The sequence below is a fragment of the Hemibagrus wyckioides genome, linkage group LG17 (genome assembly GCF_019097595.1).
Source record: "Hemibagrus wyckioides isolate EC202008001 linkage group LG17, SWU_Hwy_1.0, whole genome shotgun sequence".
Lineage (NCBI taxonomy): Eukaryota > Metazoa > Chordata > Actinopteri > Siluriformes > Bagridae > Hemibagrus > Hemibagrus wyckioides.
In genome coordinates, this window is record NC_080726.1 from 19824759 (window position 1) to 19852070 (window position 27312).

Here is a 27312-nt window from a genome sequence, read left to right on the forward strand (position 1 = left end):
CAGGGGCCAAGACAAGAATACAAACAAAACAAAAATGTGCAGCCAAACAAAAGCACATGGAGAACAATCGAAAAGGCAATCAGTGCACTATATGAATAAAAAAATCATGTTACATGTTTACTAAAAGACATACACTAGATTGCTTTTCTGTTCACAACTGATGTAAAGAGTGATTATTTGAGTGGTTGTACCCTTTCGGTCAGCTTCAATTCTGTTTTCCGTTTACTTTTATCCTCAACAGATCCCATTAAACTATCATTACACACCACAAAAAAACACATTAAAACGATTTAGGATAGATGCAAATGTACTGCAGAGGTTTGGTTTGGTTAATTTATGGCAGCTATGTATAATTGTGTTGTTTCTATTGATTCTGATCTTTTTAAGCTAACTATAACTAGCCATATTTATAGTTAGCTTAAAAAGATCAGAATCAATAGAAACAACACAACCCATGAAACTATCATTACAGACCACCAAGTACACAATATATTCTTTAGGGAGCACTGGAAATTTTGAATGGTTTCCTCTAGGGCGATTTGTTTTGGTTGTGATTGCTATGCCAATAATTAGGACAAATTTAGCAAGCACTAAATTGGCTACTTGCAGCTAGTTTTGAAAAGAAAAAAATGTCAGCATCATTAGAACCAACACATTTTATTAAACAACTATTATAGATCATTTTTGAACTATTTTGGGTGCACTCTCTAATGGTTTCCACTAGAAAGTTTTGGTTTTGGTGAGACTGCAGTGCCAAAATTGATGCCAATTTAAGCTAGCTAGAAACCTTGGTTACTTGTAGTTCGAGTTAAAGGAACATCATAACTCACAAAACTTCGCAATTTTGATAGCAACTTTATGCACAAAGGTGTTCCAGAGTGGCAGTGACTCACTACCTTCTGATCAGCAGCCTAGAAAAATAGCCACAAGCTCCCACTGCTCATGCCAGCGATCCCATAAGCACAAGGATGACCTGGATATTTATGCATGATAAAGCTAAAGCTAAACCTAAACTCTCCCGCTTCTCAAACATCTCAAACGTCTCGGGAATCAGCGACCCATTTACAAAAAGAAAGTTTTAAAGAGCTCCCAGATCAGCAGAGCATCGTGAATGACATGATATAGCGTATACGCCAAGCCGCCAGCTTGAGTGTGTCCATGGGGCTCGATTCTAACGCGTTTATCAAGTTATTAATTTGACTTTGTGATTGGGTTGCATCGACTGCCTGAAATCTAATTTTTGTTTAGATGGAACACGTTTTCTCGACACGTGTTAGAAAAATGAAAATGACGATTCAGCCAAAGGCAACTTGATAAAAATCTATGATGATGCGTACTCGATACTGTCACACCAATCAAATACTGGATCTGGATTTGATTTGCTGATTTATTTCCTGACAGTGGATCAGTTATGTATCTTTAAAATCCGTCTTTTGAGCTTCATTGTGTTTCTGACTGAAATCCTGACAAATTAATTATTTGTTATTCTTTGAACTACGACTAAAATTTACAGATCTCTGCCCAAGCAGAAAAACATTTGTTTTTTTTTTACTTTTGGCTTCTCGTTTTTATCGCTGTTTCTGTCTGGTAGGGAGGAGGCTCCATCCTCAGCTCCATCCTCTCCTGTCACTGTAATGGCAGGGTAATGCTTTCACGCTGAGATGCCCGAATACAGAATAAATACAGGATGACGCATGGTCGAGGGTCATGTTATCCAAAAGTCTAAAAAATTCCTCTGAACCACTTGAGTGTGTGGAAACTCAGGATGAAACAATTTCTTGATGAAGGTGTTCTGCAGCTAAACATTTAGCAATGCTTAGCATTTAGGCAAAATATGAAGCGATAATTTAGTGAGAAAAAAGAATCTCTAATGTCATCAGATTTTGTCAGATTCATAAAGGTTTCCATTAGATATTTTCTGGTTAGCACCAGAACCTAATGGGTGGATCACCAAGTACACCTTAAAACCATTTAGGATGCACTGACAAACAAAGCTCGAATGTTTTTCACTAGAAAGATTTGGTTTGGTTTCATTGCTATGTCAATATTTATGCCAACTTTAGCAAGCTAGCTAGAAACTTTGGCTATTTGTAGCTAGCTTGGAGGGAATGTCAGAATCATTAGAAGCAGCACATCCCATTAAACTACCATTATAAACCACCAAATATACATTAAAACACTGGAGATTTTTAACAGGTTCTAATGGTTTCCTCTAGAACATTGGGTTTGGTTGACATTGCTATATAGGAATTTAAGCCATAAACCATGGCTAATTGTAGCTAGCTTAAAAAGAATGCCAGAACCATTAGAAACAACACATCTCATTAAACTTCCATTACACACCACTAAATATGCCGTAAAACCATTTAGGATGGACTGACAAACAAAGCTCTAGGGGTTTCCACTAGAATTATTTGGTTTGGTTGAGATTGCTAGGTCTTAATTTATGCCAACATCACCAAGCTGGCTAGAAATTTGGCAACTTGTAGATAGCTTGAAAGGAAGATCGGAACCAATAGAAGCAGCACATCCCATTAATCTACCATTATAAACCATCAAATACACATTAAATTCTTTAGAGTGCACTGGAAATGTCTAATGGTTTCTACTGGAACGTTTGGTTTCAGTGACATTGCTATATCAGTGTTTATGCCATAAACCTTGGCTACTTTTTGCTAGTTGGAAAAATGTTATAATCATTAGAAACAACATATCCCATTAAACTTCCATTACACACCAATAAATATGCCTTAAACCCATTTAGGATGCACTGAGAAACAAATCTCTAATGGTTTCCACTAGAACGATTTGGTTTGGTGAGACTGATAAGTCAAGCCAGCTAGAAACCATAGCTATTTGTAGCTAGCTTCATTATAGACCACCAAGTATACAGTACATAAAAAATGTTGTCATGTATATTTGGTGGTCTATAATGAGTGTACTAGAAATCTTTAATGATTTCCACTAGAAAGTTTTGGTTTAGTTGAGATAATAATATTCCAATAATTAGCTAAATTTAGCAAGCCAGCTCAAAGACTTGCCTCCTTGAAAAGAATGTGAGCTAGTTATTACAAGAAAATATGACATTTTGGAAATTATAATTTTAAATTAAAAAAAATTAATTTTGAAAATTTGAATTTTAAAAATTCTTTTCTAAATGGTCAGAAACAGTAATGTAGCAGCAAATCATTTATTGTAATATATTACTGTTTTTATAGTAACATCATTGAGATTGTTCACATTGACATGGTGATGCTTTCAACAAGCTACACTTTATAACCAGTTTTGGAAGGAGTCTCCAGTGTCAGCGGTTTATAATAGCTAAAGCTGTAATGTGTCTCTTTTTCTTCAGCATCTGACAGAGAACAAAAAAGTTTTCAGATTCTTGTTAACATGACAAGCTACTTTTTTTTTTTTTTTTTTTTGAACCTAAGAATGATATCGGTTATCCCCGCGACCCAATTATTTTGTTTCAACACTCATTTGAGCTGCAGATTTCCTCGTTTGCTTGCAGCTCCATCTGTATCAGACCAATGGTGAAATAAAAATAACAGCCTGGTGCTTTGCTCATCAATAAAACATGACTTGCTTTGTGTGTGTGAGTGTGTGTGTGTGTGTGTCTGTGTGGGATGGAGCTGTCTGTCTGTGTTAGTGTAAAGGAGAACGGGGACAGTCTGATGGATCACGAAGAATATTAAACAATGTCACTCCTTTGAGCAACACTAGACTACAGACCCGCTCATGGAGAAACGTTTACTGTAAGCTTGTTAATCAGAACGGATTTCAGAAAGTTGTGTTGTTGCTGCATAAAAAGCCCTGAGGATGTGAAACAAATGTCAAAAAAATTTAAATAACAGCTAAAAAAAAACAAGAAAAGAGGCAAGACAGAAACAAAATCATGATCTTGAACATGTTTTTTTATTATTATTATTTTTATTTTAAATTAATTTCTAAAAAAATATATTTTTTCCTTATCAAAGAGGATCAGAAAACTATTTGTGACAATGAAACCTGTGAATCAAATACCTTCTTTAAGCTTCTACAACGTCTCCCCTGATAATTAAGTGTCTGAGTTTGTGTTTAAATTCGATTCATTTGCAAGTGAGTCGATTCACCGGCAGGTGAGTCAATTCACATGTAGGTGAATCGATTCGGAATCGATTCACTATCTCTCCTTTTCAGTAGTACTGAGACCCTCTGCTCTCGAAAGTGTGTGTTGGCTGTGGTGGAGAAGACAACATGCCATCCATGGTGGTGGAGAACACACAAGGGTTCTAAACGCTGAGTAAATAAGAACTGCTTTGGATAAGCAATAGGAGATTGAAATATCCTAAAAGAGAATCTGATAAATATGCCTGGAAATGCCTCCAGGATCAGTTGAGTTCTCTACATGCTCAGATGATAAAAGGGAGAGAGAGAGAGAGAGAGAGAGAGAGAGAGAGAGAGAGAGTGAAGCTTATAGCTGACTGAGCTGTGTTTGAACAGTCTAAATGTCTTGAATGTCTCTCAACAGTCACAAAGTTGCCTTTCAGTCACAAACACTGACTTACTCATTTAGTTTTCGACATGTCAAAGAGGGAGAAACAAAGATGTGTGTCAAAGAGAAAGTGACTGATTCATTATTTATTGTTGAAGTGGAACAAAAACAGCTAGACAGAAACATGAACTTTAATTATCACTGCAAGAAATCATAATATTTCCCTAACATTTGGCTGGGTTTTTTTGTTTTAATTTTTTTTTTTATTTGTGTTAAGTCTAATGTTGCGGTTACAAAATATTGAGAGAAAAAAATTCGATTCTGGGTGTCTAAGATGGTCGTCAGAGTACTGTTCTATAAGATAAGGCAAAAAAAGCTTGTCATGGATGTAAAAAATTCCAGCTTTACCTCTGGCACTGGAGACTCCTTTGAAAATAAATATCACTTATCAGTGATTACACACGGTTTTAAGTCTGTGTACACTGAGCGTTACTGTTGTGTCAGATTTGCTGCTTACACTGTTGTTGTTTTTTTCTCCATTGAGGCAGAATCTCATTTTTATAAGATCCTCTACTGGAAGCTCTTAAGCCAGTTTTGCTTCGCTTCACTGCCCCAATCGATTATCACGCCTGCTTAGCTTTTAACTTAGCTCTGGGCCATGCGCACTATACACATGATTAACGATAAATGTGCACAAAATCTGATAGGATCATCTGACCTCTTATTTACAACATGCTGTGGATCTTATCTACTGATACGCCACGTTTGGTGTTTACTGCTCAGTGACCAGCTGTCTAGAACCTTCTCACAGCCATCGTGTGCAGCATCAGAGCCAAAAATTCACTTCGAAGTCTTTCTCAATCTCATGTTTAGTTTTAACGTAAAAGACTTAAATGAATATCACATGTACACCATTTTAGCCCCTTATACCCGAGTAATCATTATGAGACAGCAGTTAATGGTGTGACCTTCAATTGATTTGTGAAGAAAACTTCAATTCTTATTTTCTCTTGGTCACTCTTCCTTAGGAAGCACACCATTATCGTTCGATCCAGTAACAGAAATAGTGATGTTGTTGGAAAACGGGGACAGGCAGTGATGCAATTGCAAAGTTTATTCCAGGAAAGCAGCACAAATCCAAACAAACAAGGCTGACAGTGTAGCGTGGGTCAAAAACAGAGCACAGAGTAGAAAAAAAAAATACAAGGCTTCTCAGTTTGAGTCACCAGTTGAGACAAGAAGAGACATGAGATGTTCCTTTATTAAATCCCTGTAGGGGAAATGAACATTTAGCCAAATCTGCAAAACACCATATAAGGGCATATTAGAACTGAAAATGACAAAATGACAGCTAAAGGGTGAAAGAGCTTCTCCTGGGTGTGGCATGAGCTAAATCTTCCACTAAATCTACCAGATTCACACTCACAATAACTTTCTTCTTCTTTTATAGGGTGCCAATACTTTTGAAGCAGATTGAATTTCAAATGAATTGTGTTTATTAACTGATTTAAGGTTGACATGGGGGGGGGTCAGTACTACTATTGCTAAATTGCATGATTAAATTTTGATTTAAGGTGAAACCTGAATTTCTGATATTCATACACAGCCTCCTAAATTTCCCAGAAGACCTTCTTCCTGCTTCCTTTTCCTTACACATGACTTTTCCACCATGTGACTATTACATGTTGAGTACCATCCATGCTCTCCAGGGGAGACTGAATAGATGGAATTTTTTTTTTCTAGATGGAGAAAATGTGGGCTACCAATTTGAGCTCTTTTGTTCTATTATTGTGTCACGTTTTGTGATATTTACCTTCTGTTTGTTATAGTAAAGCATTCCTGCTTGAAGCTTTCAGCTCTTTTTTGTTTTGTTTTTTACCTCCAGCTCGGCTCCTTGTTGCTTTTTCCTTTTAAAGAATCTATTTAAATGCTGCAGTGGAGGTAAACAAAAGAATTGGGGTGACCCTCATTTCAGTCTCTCATTCTCAAGTGTCAGGACGGCTCTTGGAAATCACGCCTGTGCATAATGTGTTATAAAAACGCACTCCTCTTGAGAAAGTGTCAGAAAACGCTGTTTCAAGTCACATGGCCGCTCCAATCACGGCGAGAGAAGAGCTAGCTCAGACGAGAGAGAGGCGCGACCCGATCCCAGTTCGACTCGCCTGGAATCGACATGAATATGTAAATCAGGGCTGAGAAAATGAAATGCAAATAGACTGGCGCAACAGACAAGTGCATCTGATGGGAGGGTTCACGTTTTGTTGCGATGCGATTTGTGAATCTCTGGGAGATGTCTGGAATGTTAAACACCAACGGTGCTGCAGCAGCTTGTAAACAATTATGGATGTCTACGGTGATGAAAGAACGACTCAAAGCGCAGTTCAAATGTCAGTTGTGGCTGTAACATGAATGACGGGTTTATATTAATTTGCTTGTTTTAATATGTTTCTATTTGTTTCTATCAGTATTCTTTCAGCTGTAACACGGATAACAGGTTTATATTAATGTTATCGTTTCTATAGCAACAGCTCATTGTTGCTAGAGAAGTCCATTTTCATTGAATTTGTTGACTGGGTTGACTTTTCTTATTTTTGACTTTCTATTCAGATGTAACACAAATTGGCGGTTTATATTAATGCTCTTGTTTGAATATATCATCGTTTCTATAGCAACAGCTATAGAAACGTTGCCATTGTCATTTGATTTGTACGGAGGAAGCGCACCATGACTGTTTATTTTTTTTGATGGATTTGAACATTTTTTGATGCTAGTTTCAGCTGTAAGATGAATGACAGGATTTTATTCATTTGCTTGTCTAAATACGTTTCTGTTTGTTTCTATAGCAACAAACATTGAATATTATTGATTGATTTTTGGATTTTTTTATTTATTTTTTAAAGATATTATTTATAATATTGTTTTGGTCCCACTTTTGCTGCCAAAACTTTTGCTGACCCGTTGATGCATGGACTCCACTAGATCCCTGAAGGTGTGCTATGGTATCTGGCACCAAGATGTTAGCAGCAGATCCTGTAAGTTGCGAGCTGGGCCTCCTTACAGGATACTTACAGGACTTAAAGAACTTAAAGGATACTTTTGATAGATACACCCCACAAGATCTGCAGTTTTGAGATGCTCTGATCCAGCTGTCTGGTTATCACAATTTGGCGCTTGTCAAATTTGTTCAAATCCTTACACTTGCCCATTTTTCCTGCTTCTAACACATCAACTTTGAGGACAAAATGTTCACTTTCTGCCTAATATATCCCACCCACTAACAGGTGCCATGATGAGGACATAATCAGTGCTATTCACTTCACCTGTCGGTGCTATATTAATTTATCACTGTATATTAATTTGCTCGTTCGAATATGTTTCCGTTTGTTTCTATATCGACAGCTATTTGTTACTATAGAAGTCTATTGTGATTAGATTTGTACTGAACCTCAACTGGGTTGACGAGACACCAGAGGCTCTGTGGATCATTCCCGAGCTGAGAAGAAAAGCTTTCACACTCCAACGGTCGTACCAAACTCCAGAAGTCTGAAGGTGTGAAAATGACCTCAGACTGCAAATGGAATGAAAAGCTTCAATCGAGCTGTGTTCTGGTAGACTTTTTTTTTTTTTGCCATCGAGTCCATTTTGACAAATGATGACAGTGTAGTTTGGGAATTGTACAGGAAATGGTCACACAATTAAATTCCACACAGTGATACACAGTATTCTAGATTCTGTTTGGTCCACCAGATACAACATCCTTCCTAGAAACAAACGACTCTTATAAATTGAAATTCAAATTCATATTTAAATTTTTATTCATCACATACACAACCATACACAGTACAGTTATATCTATTTGTCATCATTTCTTTTTTTCCCCATTTTTTGCAAACGGATGAAGCTGTGATTATTATGAAGCATCCAGATTCTCCTGGAACAGCATGTAATGTTCCCAAGCGGCCATCCAGTGTGTGTCTACAGGGATGCTGCTTACCCGCTGTGAATGCACCTGCAGCCCTCGTTTGGCAATGTTCACCTCATCACTGTTTTTTTCTTTTTTTGTGCAAACACAGAAAACAATTCCAAATTTTTAGTAAAACAATCCAAAAAAAAATTTAAGCAGCATCGGAAAAAAGCTGTAACTCCAAAATAAAATCTTTCTGACGTGTCAGTATAAATTACCTGACAATAAATTACCAAAGTCAAAGACACAAAGCCCCTTGGCGTTTCTGTCAATGTAATTAATGCAAGATTAGAAAAATCAACAGCAAGGTTATTAAAAACATGACTGAATTATTTACATTTAATCACAGAGCTGAGGCTTTTATCCAGTGCCGCAAAGACTAAGAAGAAGAAGAGCAGAGTGCGGTTCTGACACAGCTGACAGCTACACCAGTGATAACACACCAAATAATAATAAAAAAAAACCTAATCACAAGCAAGCAGTCAAGCAAGAGGGTGGATCATTTAATTAAAAAATGTAATAAAACAAATGTAATAAAACAAAGTAGTTTTAAAAATAATTTACATATTTAATAATAAATAAATAAGATACATTTATTTAAAAAATGTATTTTAGATGTATTAAATAAAGAGGCTTAAAATATTAAATGTTTTAAAAATGAAATAAAAATAAATATATTTGATTTAATGACTGAATAAGCATTTTTTTCTTTTTGTAGCCCAAAAGTCCACAATTATCATGATTTAATATCTTGATTTGGATGAATTTCAATCTACACTCAGGTCTTAACCTCCTGGCTGAGGCAACCAGTACATTAGTGCAGTTACAACAGTTGAACTCTATTCAAAAAATCCTGTAAAATATTATAGTTTCTTGTTCCCGATTACAACCAAGCAGCTGGCATTTGAGCTCTTTTGAAAATGAAAAATCCGATCGCAGTGCCTTCTGGGTAAAATTTGCTCTCACTTCTGACATCTCTAGTCATGTTGACTTATCCCTCGAGCCTCCGAGCGCTTGTATCACAAATGTCACTTGAGCTAATAAAGTATCAGAACAGGCCTTAAGATGGTGATGGGGATTCCCCACAAGAGAGAGAGAGAGAGAGAGAGAGAGAGAGAGGGCAAGTCGGCAAGGGAGTGTTAGAAGCAGTATTGGAACACAGCCCAGGATCGCTGTAGGACAACTCCATGGAGAGCTGAACTTGAGCAGTCAGCGTTATTCATATGTGACCTTCTCAAGCAGTGCAAGTGTTTTACACACACACACACACACACACACACACACACACACACACGTGTCTTTACACAGCACAGAAAAAGTCCCATAGCAAAAGTTCAGCGTATGTTTTTTCTAATCTCTTTATATTAGCTATGATTTCTATACATATATACAGGATGTCATATTTACACAGAATCTGGTTATCCAGTTTGAAACAAAACTCACTCCCAATTACATGCCAGGATCCATCACCTAGCCATCACTCTGCCAGTCTCACGTCACCTCTGAATCATCGGCAGCTTAACAGCTTGTTAGCTCTCAGGCCAAACGTCTGTGTGCTGCAAGCCGAGGTAATGAATGCCAATGTGAATGCGGTTGCATAGTAATTTTAATAAGACGTGTCGGGTTCTCGCTTGCCTAACACTATTGCATCACACGCGCTCCTAACACCTACGTACAGTGCTGAAGGTGTGGGAACAAGAGATATAGCTGATGGAGTAAAAGTTACAACTTTCTCCACAGTTGCATCACGCACTTCCACAGAATGAACTCGGAAAAGTTATATTACTGCTCATTATAGTGGACAAACCCCTGCACGAATTATACACAACGTCTAAAAAAACGAACACTGGTAAGACTGAGCGTTTGCATTGAAATGTTTGTCGATGTATGAAACATCTGTTTCAGCTGCAATAACAGTCATGAGCAAGGTCGATTAAAAAAATAAATTACACAACACTTACCTGCTTTCTTCTGAAAACACAATAACAGAGATTTTTTTAGTTATCAAACTAAGTTCAATTAAATGATTTGTTCAGATTTGTTTCAGTCTTGTTTCATAACCAATTAATTCACTGATTTAAACATTAATCACACACTGAAACCTGGAAGAATCACTAAATCAAACACTCACTCTGAATGACACAAAAATGAATCACTGTCCTCACCAAATGATTCACTGATTCAAACACAATCTTGCTGAACAGACAGAAGAAAAATGAATCTCAGTCATGTCTGAAAAGATTCAATGATTCAAACACCAAAACAATTAACCAATGTCAGTCATGACTGAATGATTATCTGGTTTAAACCCTAACCAGCTAAACAGAGGCAAAACGAATCTTGATCATGACTGAAAGATTCACTGAATTAAACTTTGATCTCCTGTGAACAGGAGAGGAGTGAATCTCGGTCAGGACTGAAAGATTTGCTGATTCAAAAAAATGACTCATTTAAAAAAGAGCAAAGGGAATCTCTGTCATGAATGAAAGATTCACTGATTCAAATAATGAACAACCCAGAAATTAATCAAACACAGACTTACTGACCATAAGTAGAGTCAATCTCTGTTTTGATTGAATGATTCACTGATTCAAAAAATGACTCCGTGACCGGCGCAGGAATGAATCAAACACAGACCTATTAAGCATAAGAAGAGTGAATCTCAGTTATGACTAAAAGATTTGCTGATACAAAAAGTGACTTATTTAAACATTCTCTGATTCAAACAATGACTCATTGAACAACACAGTAATGAAACAAACACAGACCTATTAAACATGAGAAGAGTGAATCTCAGTCATGACTAAAAGATTCTCTAATTCAAGCAGTGATATATTTAAAGATTCGCTGATTCAAACAATGACTCGATGAATATGACAGGAATGAATCAAACACAGACCTATTAAGCATGAGAAGAGTGAATCTCAGTCATGACTAAAAGACTTTACTGATTCAAACACTGACTTATTTAAAGATTTACTGATTCAAGAAAAGAGTGAATCTTTGTTATGACTCAAATGTTCATTGATTCACATGCAGATTTACTGAACAACACAGGATTGAATCAATCTCTGAACTGCTGAATGAAAGAAGAGTGTATCTTGGATATGACTAAAAGATTTTTTCAAACACTAACCCACTGGAAAACAGAGAAATTAATCAATCAGTAATTTTCAGAGAATCAATCAAGAATGATCATATTTAAAATGATTCACTGATCTCACAATGTGTTTGATATCAATGCAGATATCCATATCGTAGCATGACACCGGTGGTGTGATTAAAGCAGATCATTCATGAGAACTGAGTTCATGAGAACTGAATATTTAATTAATGCTTTTTTTCGTTCCTTCACTTTTAGCCTTAAACGGGTTCTCACCAAAAACCGCACCGAGCCAGGCAAAAAAACAAGTGAAAATTCACATCTGGCAAGGCCACTCTTGAGTTCTTTCCAAAGGCAGATAAAGGACGATCTTTACACTCCAAAGAGCACCGCAATTGCCTTGAACCCTGTTCAGCTGGCACGCCGGATTCCTTCATTGCCAGCGCCGAGGCGTACACATTCTCTAAAAGGTTCCGGCTGAATCCAGAGCCCCGGTGCCTCCGAGGAAAATACTGGTCATGCAGTGTGAGTTGATTGTTTCGGGATTTACGCACGCTTCGGTCTGTCATGGTTTAATGACTGAATATAAAAGCCAGTGAGTTTTAATTGAAATTATTCAAATTACGATCTCGATTGCCAAAAACAGCTCCAGCATCAGTTCGAGACATCCGCTGTGGTGTATTAGGATTCTGAACCTGAACCAAGTTATCAAAGTGAAATGTTCATGTGTATTAAATTAAACATCTCCGGCAATGTTTGAAGGTGATAAGACAGATCGAGGCTTTGCATTATTCATTCCACTGTTCTGCATTACAGTGGACACGGAACACACTCCAACACACACTCCGATTCAGACTCCAACACGTGTTTATTCATGTGGCAGATGCTTTTATCTAAATAACTTACTCATGACACCAAATACAATCTAAGCAGCTGTTTTGCTCTCAAATGATATATGAGCTTCATTTTTTGTCTAACGCTATTGTGCCAGGGATTTCAGGCATTTCCTGAACTACACTAATCTCTGCAGAAGCATTAACATGTCATGTGTTCACATATTGTATCAATGCAGCTTGTGATGACTTTATTTCTTTATTTATTTATTTTGTTTTCTCATTATCTCCTGACATGATGGAATCATTTTCTGAACATCTGGAGATAATGAAACTTTGTTTTTTCCCCTCAAATAACAACATAATTAATACATTTTTGATGAAAAACATTTTCCCTCCAAGGTAATAAATTTAGCAATGCAGTACACAACTCATAGATGTGAACATAATACTATTTCACATTAATTACGCTTTATAGATAGATAGATAGATAGATAGATAGATAGATAGATAGATAGATAGATAGATAGATAGATAGATTTTTTTGGCATTTTGGCATAATAATAATAATAAAAACTAAAAGGCAAAATCAAAGGTATATTTAATACAAATTAGATTCAATAATAGCTTCAAGCAGGTCCAAACACCCTCCAAAGCAGTACTCCCAGTGGCCTTGTGTCATGACCCATGCCTTTCTTTTGTTTGCCACACTAAATAAAAGTATCAAGTACCTGCACCTGCATCTGCACTTGAATCCTGAAACCTTGTTAAATCACAACGATCAGTGCGATGTTAAGAGTCTTGCTGACAGCTCAAATGTTTGTTTTTTTTTCTACAAAAATGCATGACTTCTTAAATTGTCAGTTAATGCTATATGAGAGTTCACTTACAGACTTTCATGCGTTTCAACATTCTATAAACCCTGCAGGATTGCATTCTAAAACATTTATATAGTGCTTATGAATGTGTTATGAAGGCCAGGTGTTGGTCACATCCAATACAGTTAGACCAAAAAAAAAAGAAAAAATGCAAGAAGAGCAAATGTTTTCAAATGTGAAAGTGTTTTCAAATGTGTACTGACCAAAAATATCCAGTGGATCAGGGATTACGTGGATAATTTGCTTTAGAACCGAGAAACCAAAGTAAATAATTCAATAACACAAACAGCATAGCCACAGGGAGCCTCTTAAGCCATTAGGCCATAAAGAAATTCTGCTGAAAGAAACATCTAAAACCTTTCACTGTATGGGCTGATGGGGTTCGATATGCCATGCTGTGTGCATCAAATCATAATAATATAATGATTTGATTATAATAATAAATAAATAAATAAGTAAATAAATAAATAAATAAATAAATAAATAAATAAATAAATAAACCTTAATCAATTGTAAGGAACTGCTTCAAATAAAACATTATATTTTATTTATTTATTTATTTATTTATAATGTTTACTAATAAATACAGATAAATGTGCCAAATGATGAGATGGATAGTGTTGTATAGTTATAATAATAAGAAGAATATTATTATTATTATCATGATTATTATTATTATTATTATTATTATTACTACTACTACCATAATTCATGATAATTGCTGCTTTCAGTGCCATTTTTATATACAGAACTTTATGTATATAGAAAGAATGTATGAGAAAGAAAATTAAATAAAATTGTTTTGCAGGTTTTCATAAAAAATAAAAAATAAAAATGAGAATTACAAATTTATTGATGCATCACAATTTTTCATTTAGTTAAAGTAGTTTTTTTTTAATGGTCTTTCCACATGAATGTCAGCCTGTTGCTAATATTTAGATAAATTAACTAAATTTACTAAATGAATTCCTGCTTTGTATTAAAACAGGGTATTAAAGTTAGAATAAAGAAAGAACTGATTCGTGAATCAGACTGCTATCAGTGACTCAGCTGCCCATGCAAGTGACTTTCTTCCAGGGTTGCCAGATTGATTTTTTATCCGTTCAACTCTTTCCAATTAATTACCAACCATCCCAAACTATAACACGAGCAATTACACCCACCAGCCAGAGGCCTCTTTTTTTCAACCTGTAACTAAATGTAACTAAATATAGACTGGATATTTGACGATCTGACAACAAAAAGCACATCCAACACCTGGCGAATAAACTAAACACATTACCACAAACATGGCAAACAGGACAATCATGAAATGAACATGGCAAACATTTCCATATCATAGCAACAAAGCTGTAATTAGATTAAAACAGCTCCAGCGTGTTTATGAAATGACAGAGACGTTTGATTAAACTGATGAATTTGTCGCTAATGAGACTTGTGTTTGCTGGCAACAACATAAACAGCCATGTGGACGCCCATGTCCGTTTCAACAGAGCTGATCTTTTGTCTGTTTATTAAACACCATTCATTAACAGGAGTGAGGGGAATGAAAAGCTGAGCACTTTTCTGGTTGTAGCGCAGTGTGTAATGTGCACTAAATTGTCAGTATTATATATTTCCCATTTTAAAAAAAGATCTAAAGGAAGAAGTGATGACGTGTCATGTTTTGTTGGTCAAATCAATCTTTCCTGGTTTCAGATATTTACATAGAGCCATACTTGTCTGATATTAACTTGTTCCTTTTACGTTTCTTACACCCTGAGTCTGTTTTTAGCTGCTTTGTGTAGGATTGCTCTATATTTTTATAGAACTCTAGCTACAAAAGGGGCTAGTATGTTATGATTACATAAGTATTAGTGAAAGCGGCCTAAATAAGTCCTGATGCATGCAGTTCACAGATGAAGCAGTTCATATAGATACACTATATTGCCAAAAGTATTCGCTCACCCATCCAAATAATCAGAATCAGGTGTTCACATCACTTCCATGGCCACAGGTGTATAAAATCAAGCACCTAGGCATGCAGACTGTTTTTACAAACATTTGTGAAAGAATGGGTCGCTCTCAGGAGCTCAGTGAATTCCAGCGTGGAACTGTGATAGGATGCCACCTGTGCAACAAATCCAGTCGTGAAATTTCCTCGCTCCTAAATATTCCACAGTCAACTGTCAGCTGTATTATAAGAACGTGGAAGTGTTTGGGAACGACAGCAACTCAGCCACGAAGTGGTAGGCCACGTAAACTGACGGAGCGGGGTCAGCGGATGCTGAGGCGCATAGTGCGAAGAGGTCGCCAACTTTCTGCAGAGTCAATTGCTACAGACCTCCAAACTTCATGTGGCCTTCAGATTAGCTCAAGAACAGTGCGCAGAGAGCTTCATGGAATGGGTTTCCATGGCCGAGCAGCTGCATCCAAGCCATACATCACCAAGTGCAATGCAAAGCGTCGGATGCAGTGGTGTAAAGCACGCCGCCACTGGACTCTAGAGCAGTGGAGACGCGTTCTCTGGAGTGACGAATCGCGCTTCTCCATCTGGCAATCTGATGGACGAGTCTGGGTTTGGCGGTTGCCAGGAGAACGGTACTTGTCTGACTGCATTGTGCCAAGTGTAAAGTTTGGTGGAGGGGGGATTATGGTGTGGGGTTGTTTTTCAGGAGCTGGGCTTGGCCCCTTAGTTCCAGTGAAAGGAACTCTGAATGCTTCAGCATACCAAGACGTTTTGGACAATTCCATGCTCCCAACTTGGTGGGAACAGTTTGGAGCTGGCCCCTTCCTCTTCCAACATGACTGTGCACCAGTGCACAAAGCACGGTCCATAACGACATGGATGACAGAGTCTGGTGTGGATGAACTTGACTGGCCTGCACAGAGTCCTGACCTCAACCCGATAGAACACCTTTGGGATGAATTAGAGCGGAGACTGAGAGCCAGGCCTTCTCGTCCAACATCAGTTTGTGACCTCACAAATGCGCTTCTGGAAGAATGGTCAAAAATTCCCATAAACACACTCCTAAACCTTGTGGACAGCCTTCCCAGAAGAGTTGAAGCTGTTATAGCTGCAAAGGGTGGACCGACGTCATATTGAACCCTATGGATTAGGAATGGGATGTCACTTAAGTTCATATGCGAGTCAAGGCAGGTGAGCGAATACTTTTGGCAATATAGTGTATGTTTAGAATGTGTGAAGCCTGGTGGTGGCAGCATCATGTTCAGCTTTTTCCTCTTTCACTCGTCCGACTACTCCACCTTTACCTGCTCACCAAATTTATGTCAAGCCATACTCATTTTTTTTTTCTTTTAATATTTTTTGTATAAATATTTTTTTAAATAATGGATTTAATTAAGTTCAAAGTACATCCAAACCCTGATTGATATTTTTCCAGGTTTTTGTCCAAAACAATTTGTACCTGGAATTAGGATCGCTTCTTGGTGTTCATGATGCTTTTTTTTTTTTTTTTTTAATAGAATCCACCAACATCCAAGGCCACAAATGTAATCTCAGTGTGCTTGAATGCAATATGAAGAGATTAAAATACACACAAACACAGCCACGGACAATAAATAATTTAAAAGACATGATTTAAATGCACTACTTTTTCAAAGTACTTTCTCTGACATACTGTAACTCTTTCACTCACGATTTATTTGAGGCTAAAATCAAAACTGGTTCAGTTGCTCTTTGAATAAAATTGGAGAAAAGTTGAACAAAAATACTGAAGCTGCTCTAAACACAGCAATCACACTCGGGTTCGAGGAGCATCTAAGTGAGACAGCCTTCGATGCACTTCAAAGTGAACTCTTGTGAGAAAGCTATTTGACTCGGAATCGATTCACTGCAGCAAGAGAATCAAATCTACTGGATGTTTTGTTGTGCAACATTTTTTTGCGTGTTTGTGTGTTTAAAAGTGAGCCTGTAATACTGCGAGTCAAAAGAATCAATTTTGCTCAGATTCTGAATCAGTAAACAGTGCGAATAGTGGGATATTTTTCACTACATGCTGTATGTACATGCCGATGGGTTACATATGTTTTGCTCCATATAATTTTCAAAAAAAAAAAAAAAGGTTTGGGGGTTTTGTAACAAAGCTTAGATGTTTCAGATATTTCATTTACATTTTCTTACCTTTTGAAGGTTTTATTTATTAAACGCACGTCATTATTTTGTGTTCATTTATATTGAAGTTGTTTTGACATCTGAGAAAAAAGTTTGTTTCTGTTCTAAGTTCTGTTTCAATCAGATATATATCTTATGCCGTATTTATCACCAGTGCTGCTTATATAAATAAGGTATAAAAAAAGGAAGGTTTTCATAAAACAGGACAAAAAGTTGCAAAATAATCGACAGGGTGCTCATATGCACTCATTAGCCTTTAACAACATGGCCATTGTAGCTCCAATACAAAGCTATCTTTTTCCAAGCGGTCCATTTGAAGGAATTGATAAATGTGTTGAAGCCGACTTTGCTTTTAAACGCATTCCTTTTAAACTCCGAACAGCAGGAAGTTTTTTTTTTTTTTTTTTTGCTAAATGAGTCTGCAGATGGAGAGAGCAATTTGCCTAAGTGCAGTAAGGAATAAATCTCTCGTTCACAAGAACACAGAGAGGGTAAAAACAACATTAACTCTCAACATCCGTTCTGCTGTAGCCGATTTGACGGATTGCTCGTAAAAAGAAAAAAGCTTTTTTATTTATTATTATTCACTTGAGATCATGGGATTTTATCATTTTTTTTGTTTTGGGGTTTTTTTTATGTTCATTTTTCATATGAAGTCATGTATATTTATATTCAGTGCGATCTATTTTAATATTCCTGATTTACCAAGTTTTTATTTTCCTATGCAATTTTTTTATTTCATGATTCATTTTTCATGTAAACCTTTCTCAAAAATTTTTATATTTTGCATGTAGTGTGATTTGTGTGTTTTTTTGCACATGATACATTTATGACGTGATTTTTACATGATTTATTTTTAGCTTATAGCTGATGTAACACAGTTCATTTATTTCTCCATGTTAATTAAGTGATTCATCTTCCATATGTGACTTATTTTCACTTTTTGGTGTTTTTCTTTTCTTCCACAGAATACACTTATTTTCACATGATTCTTTCAGATATGTTTATCTGAATTCCGGTGTTCAATTTCAGGGCACAACATGGTAAATTACACCTTCACATCTTTTTCCACACCTCATTACATGTTATTCGCATAAACACACGTTTTTCTAAAAGTAGTGTTGTGAAAGTGACTGAGCCATTTCCTTCAAATCAACAGTCTGGCAGAACGCTGGGAATAGAGCCCATCCTGGATATCAGCAACACTTTAATCACAGGCTGATCAATAGAGAAAGAGAAGAAAATCAATAAAGGTAAAACAAAAATAAAGTGCAGTGCCTCTTACAGACAAATCTATTCAGATGAAATATTCGAATGAATGGCATCATTTAGGTCAAGCTTGTTTCTGCTGTATCTCTTCTAGCTTTATCGATCGATCCTTCTTAAATGTTCCTGTTCTCCTTTTTTTTCCTACTGGCACCAAGGAAATGACAGCGATGACAGCTAGCCTATTGGGATTGAGAGTCAAGAAAAAGTCTGACAGCTCGTTCTGTAAAGAGGTCGGAAACAGGAGACGGACACACGCATACACACACACACACACACACACACACATGGACACACACAGGGCTTGGAGGGTTCACGGTCGTGTTTGTCAAACAGTCAGCCAGAGTGTGATGGCGCAGAAGGGCAAATGAGAGGTGATGAAAATGAACCGTGGCTGAATCACAGTGACTAAACTTGCCACCTGGTCATCACAGACGGGATCTGAACCGATTCATTTCACTATTTTTATTTGAAATGCTTAATTTGGGGAATGTCATAAAATATAGCATTTATGCTGGGCTAATTTGCATATCAGAGTTAATACCAGCGAATTAACACAATCTGGGATTATCAGAAAAACAAGAAATTATTATTAAAAAAGAACAGACATAGGCCACACCTCCTCGCTGGAACTGACATACACAGAAGCCACACCTCCCTCACTGGAACCGAAACACATAGACAACACCTCCTTCAGTGGTACTGACAGACACAACGACCACAGCTCTTTCAATGGAACAGACACACATAGGCCACACCTCCTTTCCTGGAACTGACATACACAGAAGCCACACCTCCTTCACTTGAACTGACACACATAGGCCACACCTCCTCCATTGGTACTGACAGACACAGAGGCCACACCTCCTTCACTGGATCTAACACACAGAAGCCACACCTCCTTCTCAGGTACTGATAGACACAAAGGCCACACCTCCTTTACTGGAACTGGCACACACAGGCCACACCTCCTTCATTGGAACTGATAAACATAAAGGCCACACCTCTTTCACTGGAACTGACACACAAAACCACACCTCCTTTACTGGAACTGACGCATATAGGCAACATCTCCCTCACTGGAACTGAAACACACAGGCCACACCTCCTTCATTGGAACTGATAAAAACAAAGGCCACACCTCTTTCACTGGAACTGACACACATAAGCCATACCTCCTTCACTGGAACTGACACACATAGGCCACACCTCCTTCATTGGTATTGACAAGCACAAAGGCCACACCTCTTTTACTGGAACTGACACACATAGGACACACCTCCATTACAGGTACAGATACACATAGGCCACACCTCCTTCACTGGAACTGACACACAGGGGCTACACCTCCTGCACTGGTACTGATAGACAGAGGTCATGCTTCTTTTACTGGTACTGACACACATAGGCCATGCCCCCTTTACTGGTACTGACACACATAGGCCATGCCCCCTTTACTGGTACTGACACACATAGGCCATGCCCCCTTTACTGGTACTGACACACATAGTTTATGCCCCCTTTACTGGTACTGATAGACCCATATACCATATCTCCTTCAGTGTTACTGATAGACACAAATGCCACACCCACTACATCAGTACTGATAGATACAGAGGCCACGACTTTTTCAATTCATGACAAGGTCATGCCTCCTTCACTGCTACTGTTGCTGATAGACAAGAAACTAAGATAAATCATGTCAGAATTTTTCCATCCTCAATGTAAAAATGACACTGTATAAAACTTATGTATGAATATGCTTGGGGTCATTGTTTCTGAAATTCATGTTCAGCTTACTAGCAGACATCTGAACGTTGTGCACGATAATCAACTTCCATTTGTATCTATTCATTATTCTACCTCCAAAGATCAAAAGCATTATGCTGCCACCACCATGCTGTACCCTGGGTATAGCGCTGGTCTGCTCATACCATAACACGTTTCCACATGGTTTGAAGTGATTTAGTTGAGCCTGGATGTTTCTTTGTGAGAAAGGGCTTACAACTAGCCAACCTGCCCCATAACCTATGAAAGAACCTAAAAATATGTAAGATTTTTGTCACATGCAGAGAGTAATCAGTACTTGTCAGATTTTCCTGCAGCTCCTTTAATGCTGAAATTCTTTTATACACCTCAGCTTCAGCAGTTATATAAAACCAAGGATATGTGAAGAAAATCCTATAGAAATAGCTGATATTTATTATTTGGGGTTTAATCGGTGTAATTTTTACTGATGGCAGCTATATGATAATTACTTTTGATCTGTAAATATAACAGAGTGTGCAAACTTATACAACCAGGTTATTGTAACTTTTTTATTTGTCCTATTTTTCCCTAAAAAAGTTTTTAGTTGTTTTTCATGTAATGTTTCTACCTTGTAATTTTACAGTGAAGGTGGAAAAAGTTCTGGTATGATTTATCTTGGTTTCATTTTTTAACATGACAAAAACCCAGTTTGTAGACTTTTTATATCTCCATTGTACCTCTCTAAACACTAGCAATGAAAAGAGCTGTGAGTGTGGTTTCAGACGTTACAGAGATGCCTGCATCGATTCAGTCACTGTTGCCTGCCAAATTTTCCTAGACAATGCTGTATTGTATCGAAATGCTGTAGAGCTGTAAATATTGATCAGTCCTTACAAAACCGGCATTTCCCTACTACTTAAATAAAGGATATGTTTTGATTGACAGCCAGAGTTGAACCATCTATTGAAAAATCTAACATAGCCTAAAAAAGTAGAAATGCTTCAACATACTTACACACAGTTTTTACTGGCTGACTATTGTTAACCTGTCTGATCCAGTCTTAGACTAAAATGAATTAAAGAGAATCTAAAGAGAACTATATTAACCAGTCTGATCCAATCTCATATCTAAAGAGAACTATATTAATCAGTTTGATCCAATCTCAGGCTAAAGAGAACAAAATTAACCAGTCTAATCCAATTGCATGGCTAAAAAGAACTATGTTAACCAGTTGGATCCAATTTCATATCTAAAGAGAACTATATTAATCAGTTTGATCCAATCTCAGGCTAAAGAGAACAAAATTAACAGGTCTAATCCAACTGCATATTTAAAGAGAACTATATTAACCAGTTCAATCCAATATCAGACTAAAGAGCACTCCATTAACCAGTCTGATCCAATTTCATATCTAAAGCAAACTATATTAATCAGTTTGATCCAATCTCAGGCTAAAGTGAACTATATTAATGAGTCTAATCCAATTACATGGCTGAAGAGAATTATGTTAACCAGTCTGATCCAATCTCAGGCCAACAAGAACTATATTAACCAGTCTAATCCAATTGCATGGCTAAAAAGAACTATATTAACCAGTCTGATCCAATCTCATGGCTGGAAAGAAATAAATTAACCAGTCTGGTACTATGTCAGGTCTAAAGAAAACTGCATTAACCAGTTTCATCTATAGAGAACTATATTGCCCAGTCTGACACAATCACAAGCTAAAGAATTGTATTAACTAAGAATTGTATTAACTAGTGTGATCTAATCTCAGGTTTGAAGAGAATGGTATTAACCAGTGTGATCCAATCTCAGGCTAAAGAGAACTGTAATAACTAGTTTGATTTGGTCAGAATTTTAAGTCTCCATATCCTAATCTATTCTCAGTCTAAATTGGAATGTGTTACCCAATGTGATACAATCTAAGTTTAACGTACTAACCAGTCAAATCTAGTCTCAATATTAAGGAAGTTGTATTATCTGGTTTGATCTAAAAAAAAAAAAAAACTGTATTAACAACTTTGCTCCAGTTTTGGTGTACTATACTATATCTCTGTTTTATAACTGCTACATATAGACTCCTAGCATCTATTCAAGTGGTCTGATCGCCCACCCACCTAGCTCTGAAGTTTCTCAGCACTCACTGCTGCTTTGCTTTCACACATTATGGAGGCACCACAGGAAACCCACTGCAGCGAAAGCCAAGGACATGGGGACACACACATATACACAAACACAAACACTTCTCATTCTCTGGTATTAGAGGGAAGACAGAAATGGCTCAAGTGTTTAGCTAGCACATGATGGCCTAGTTACATTATATGCAGCATTATAGGTTTCTCATGGCCAGCAGGTTATATAAAGACAAAGATTTAAACAAGCACATCTTTATCATCCAGTATACAGGGTTGTACATGCTGAAACAAAAATAAAAAGTACTGAATTGGGAAGATCTTTAGCAAGATACAGAAAATGGAAAACAGACAAAGATACCAAAACTTTCTCTGATATGAGAGCACTACTTGAATCTGTGCTAGTAAACGCATTGAAGAACCCACATAATGACTTGGCTTCCCCAAAGGAACTATGGGACTATCAGGAATTCAGTTGCAAATGTGGCATATGCTAATCAACCACTTCATTTTAAGGCTAATTAAACTTTATCTTTAATGGAATCTTTTTTTTATGTGCATAGCATTGACCATGTATTTTCCCACTTGGCAGTACTTAGCATTGCACCACAGTAATCAAAGATAAAATATTGCTATGGAAGCTATTATTTGTACTTAATTTGACTGGCAATAACCGAGCCAAGAATTGTTCCGCAAAGGGGCCACCCTTGCCAGAACCTTTCACCTAAGGATTGATATCATGTCTGCAGTTCTAAATTTATCCTCTACCTCTCACTTTGAAGAAGAAGCCTTTATTAGTCTTTACTTGTCACATACAGCGCAGTGAAATTATTTTCTTTGCAAATCAGGGGTAAGTTGGGGGCAGAGCACCGGTTCAGCCATAAAACAACAGTCCTGGAGCAGAGAGGGTTAAGGGCTTTGCTCAAGGTCCCAGCAGTGGCAGCTAGTGCTAGGGCTTAAACCATCTTATAATCAACAACCATTGCCACATGCCCACCTGGACATGCATTAGGAAAAAGTGAAAATATGACTACTACAAGACTTATAGATGGTGCATAGTGTGTGTGTTTCATGTCAAATGTCCAGTGCATGTAAGCTACACTGCCTTTATTTGTCACATGTACAGTACTGCACAGTGAAATTCTTTCTCTGCATAGCCTATCCTTATAGGGTTGAGGTCAGAGCACAGGGTCAGCCATGACTCCTGTAGCAGGGGGGTTGAAGGGGTTGCTCAAGGGCCCAACAGTGGCAGCTTGGCAGGGCCAGGTCTTGAACCCCGATCTTCCAGGCAACAAACCAGAGCCTTAAAAACTTGAGCTATCATCACCCCGTATGTTGCAGCCAGTTTATCCAGTATTCTGAGACTATTTTTAATCCCCATACTCTTTCTGTCTTGGCTGAGATTTTCCTATCAAACACATCACATAAGGTGTCAGCAATGGAAGTGACAGATATGAAGGGGGAATTACTTAATAAGGATGAGGAACCTGTACGCCACCGAAATGCTTTCTGGCCAAGTTCTGGTCCAGAAGCCAAGTCATCTTGATAATCCCTCCCACTTCCGAGGGCTTGACCAATAAGTTTCCCTTGGGCCAATAAAGTATCGCAATGTCATCTAAGATGGTACCCAGGATTCCACAAAGTGGATAAGCTAAGGCAAGGCAAGTCTTGCAGTTTCGAAGATATTTTGTCTCTTTCTTTTTTTTGGTCTGCTTTACACCCTCCCTCCCTCCTTTTCATTCTCTCTTGAATCTCACGCCTGGCTTGATAGTGATGAATTGAGCCTGCGGAGCTACTTAACAGGCTCGGTGGCAGCCAACCTTCTCTGTAGAGAAATGAATAGTGGACATATATAACACAATCTTGCCCTGCCTCAGCCAATTCATTTAACAAATGAGCATTGTGTTGTAATGTAATCTGTGGGGAGATTTATAATTAGTGGAGATGAAAAGAAGCGAGAGAGACAGAATGTCATCATGTGGGACAGAGTAGTTCTTGATAAAATATAAATAAATTAATTAATCTGACTGCTGGACTTGATTGATTGATTGATTGATTGATTGATTGATTGATTGATTGATTGATTGATTGATTGGCTCAATCAGTGGATTCTAATATTTCAAAATCTGTTGGTACCAGCATAAAGTAGAGAGGCAAAAGACAATCTAGCTGCTCTACTATTCACATTTTATGACTGGTTATGCAAAGGCACTATGAGTGAACCTATCAACAAAGGAAGAGAAAGGACGCTGATCATGCAGACCACTGAGAGCTGAAATGGGAAACCCTAGACGGCTGTGTGTATGTGTATACCAGTTTTTTATCCTGACACTACAGTGCAAGAGAGACCCCTACTAGCAATTGCCGATACTGCACATAAAATATGAGCACGCAGAGAAGCAGATGAAGAAGAAGATGATGGGAACAAGGCAGTGACCCTAGATAACTCCATTCATTTTCCAAATCATTGTTTATGTGGCTTTTATCCTAAAGTATATGGTATTTGTCCTTTTATAAATCCTGCCTTAGCACCTTTGAACAATGAGGCTGCAAATCCAAACAGAATTAATGACTGCAGAATAAGATCAAGCACAATTCAATGAACATGAATGAACCAAAATCAGGAAATGTCACTAAAACCTTAGTTGGAACATGGGTAAATGCTGTAGAGATAGTAGCATTAGCACAGACAGTCTGTACTAACATGTTTTATTTTATATACTGTATGCTTATCAGGTTTGGAAATCTGGTGTTAACAGTGAAAATGGGCCCTGAAGCTGATCTCAGCTCCTAATTAGGGCTTTAAGGACTGACTAACTTCGACAAGGACATTCGGATTAGCATTGGGTTTGCTAATTAGTGCTTAAAACTAGAAGAAAGAAAACTCTACTATGTTTCCATGTCAAAAATGTCCCTTGACACTGATTAACAATGCTAATACTCTAAAAGTTAACAACTGCCATGAGTGCTTATGATGAAACTTTGCAGTAATACTGTGTCTTGTATGATCTCTCATTTATAATCACCAAGGATAGCAATTCATGTCAGCACAAGAGTGGAAAGAGATTGAGTCACTCTCAATGGAGCAGTGATGTTCAAGGTGAAGTGGATTAAAAGTTGCAGGCGGACTGGCCACTGAATTTCCAAATCTCAAAGTTAAATCCCAAAGCCAAATTCCAAAGCCAAGCAATCCATTCCACCAAAAAGAAAGCTTTAAATTAATCCAAATTTGCAAAAGCTCATAATGATTTGGAATTCAATTAGTTGGATTTGAAGGTCTGGTGGGCTAGAACCATTTTTACTAGCTCAGTGTAGGAAGCTTGGCATTTCAACTCCAGCCAGATGTTCAAGGAGATGAAGAACGCTGGAGATTTAAAACCAGCTGTCATGTGAAAAACCATAAATGGCATGCTTCCAACAATGATTCTTTCAAATTCATCCAAACAACAGTGAGACCTCTCCATCCAGCTTTATGCCTTATGCCATCTAAAACACATGATGCCAAGACCTTCTAAGAACATCCAAACTGAGAACTCAGTACATTTAAACCTACTTTGCAGGATAAACACACATTCAGGATGAGGCGAGTGAAACGGCACACATTCCCGGGGTGGAGTCTACAACATCCATGAGGTTTCTAATGTTAGAGGCTGAGAGCCAGAAGTGCTCTGCAGTGTTCCTGAAACTTGTCACACATGTTGCAGCAAACCTATATCATTTGTGGAGGATAATTATATAAGGTAAGAGCTTATGTAGTGTAGCAGCATGTGGCTTGACATGAACCGTCCATCTGTCTATATCTCTCTCCACAACCTCCACCTCCACCTCCTCCACATCCCACCCACATGGGGGTCTTCACCTACTCAGTGACATCAGGGGCTTTTATGTAAATCTCTGACATTGATCAGGACAACTATGATCTTCACCTACAACTAGTTCATCACCTTGTAGTATTATAGTATATATAGTATTTTTATTATTTATTATAATGGAATAATAATAATTGAACATGTGCTAGAACATTTATAGAAAATACAGTGCTTGTAAGGCGATAATGAACATATCCCGATTTTCTACACTCAACTATTCTCCCAGAACAGGAGTTGACACTCACTCACTCTTTCACTCAGACGATGAAGACATTCGGCTTTTATTTCCTACCTTGAAATGCGAGGAGCGCGAAAAACGCCGGGATCCAAACTGCGGGTATCCAAATGCAACTCATCTTTGTACTGAACCGAACCAAACCGAGTTAAAGGTCTCCGAGAATGCGCCCGAATTCTGCCTGATTCCGCTCTTTCTACTCGCGTCGTCCTCCTCTTCTCTCTGCTCTGTTCTCCGGTCTCTGACTGCGCTGCGCTGCGCTGTACCCGACGCGGAGAGGAAAAAGTGCAAATGCGCTTCGGGAAAGGGGAGGAGGTGTGTGTGTGTGTGCGTGCGTGTGTGCGTGTTGGGGGAGTGGGGGTGTGTGGATGCGCGCTCCCGCTGCTCGTGAACGGCGCGGTGATGGATAGTACTTGAAGATGATGCTCACGCACCAACACTTGCACAGACGCCCCGGCTTTGTGAAGCAATAATAATAATAATAATAATAATAATAATAATAATAATAATAATAATAATAATAATTCTTATTTGTCACTTATACTGTACATTACAGAACAGCAAAATTCTTCTTCCCAGTTTCCTACAGAGTTCATCCATGATACAGTGACAGTTAAGGGTCTTGGTCCAGGGCATAACATGGCCAGTTTGAACCTTCAACTTTCTGATCAGTAACCCAGAGCCCTATC

The 27312-nt window shown here is 37.7% G+C and overlaps 1 protein-coding gene across 1 annotated transcript in view; it reads right to left on the reverse strand.

The window, feature by feature from the left end:
- The window catches only part of lsamp (limbic system associated membrane protein), a 619635-nt gene extending 592724 nt beyond the window's left edge, over positions 1-26911 (reverse strand). Inside the window, exon 1 of the mRNA XM_058413983.1 lies at positions 26681-26911. Coding sequence (XP_058269966.1) covers positions 26681-26744 — 64 coding nt within the window. The 5' untranslated portion in view covers positions 26745-26911. The remainder of the gene's footprint in view (positions 1-26680) is intronic.
- Between the last annotated feature and the right edge of the window lie 401 nt (positions 26912-27312).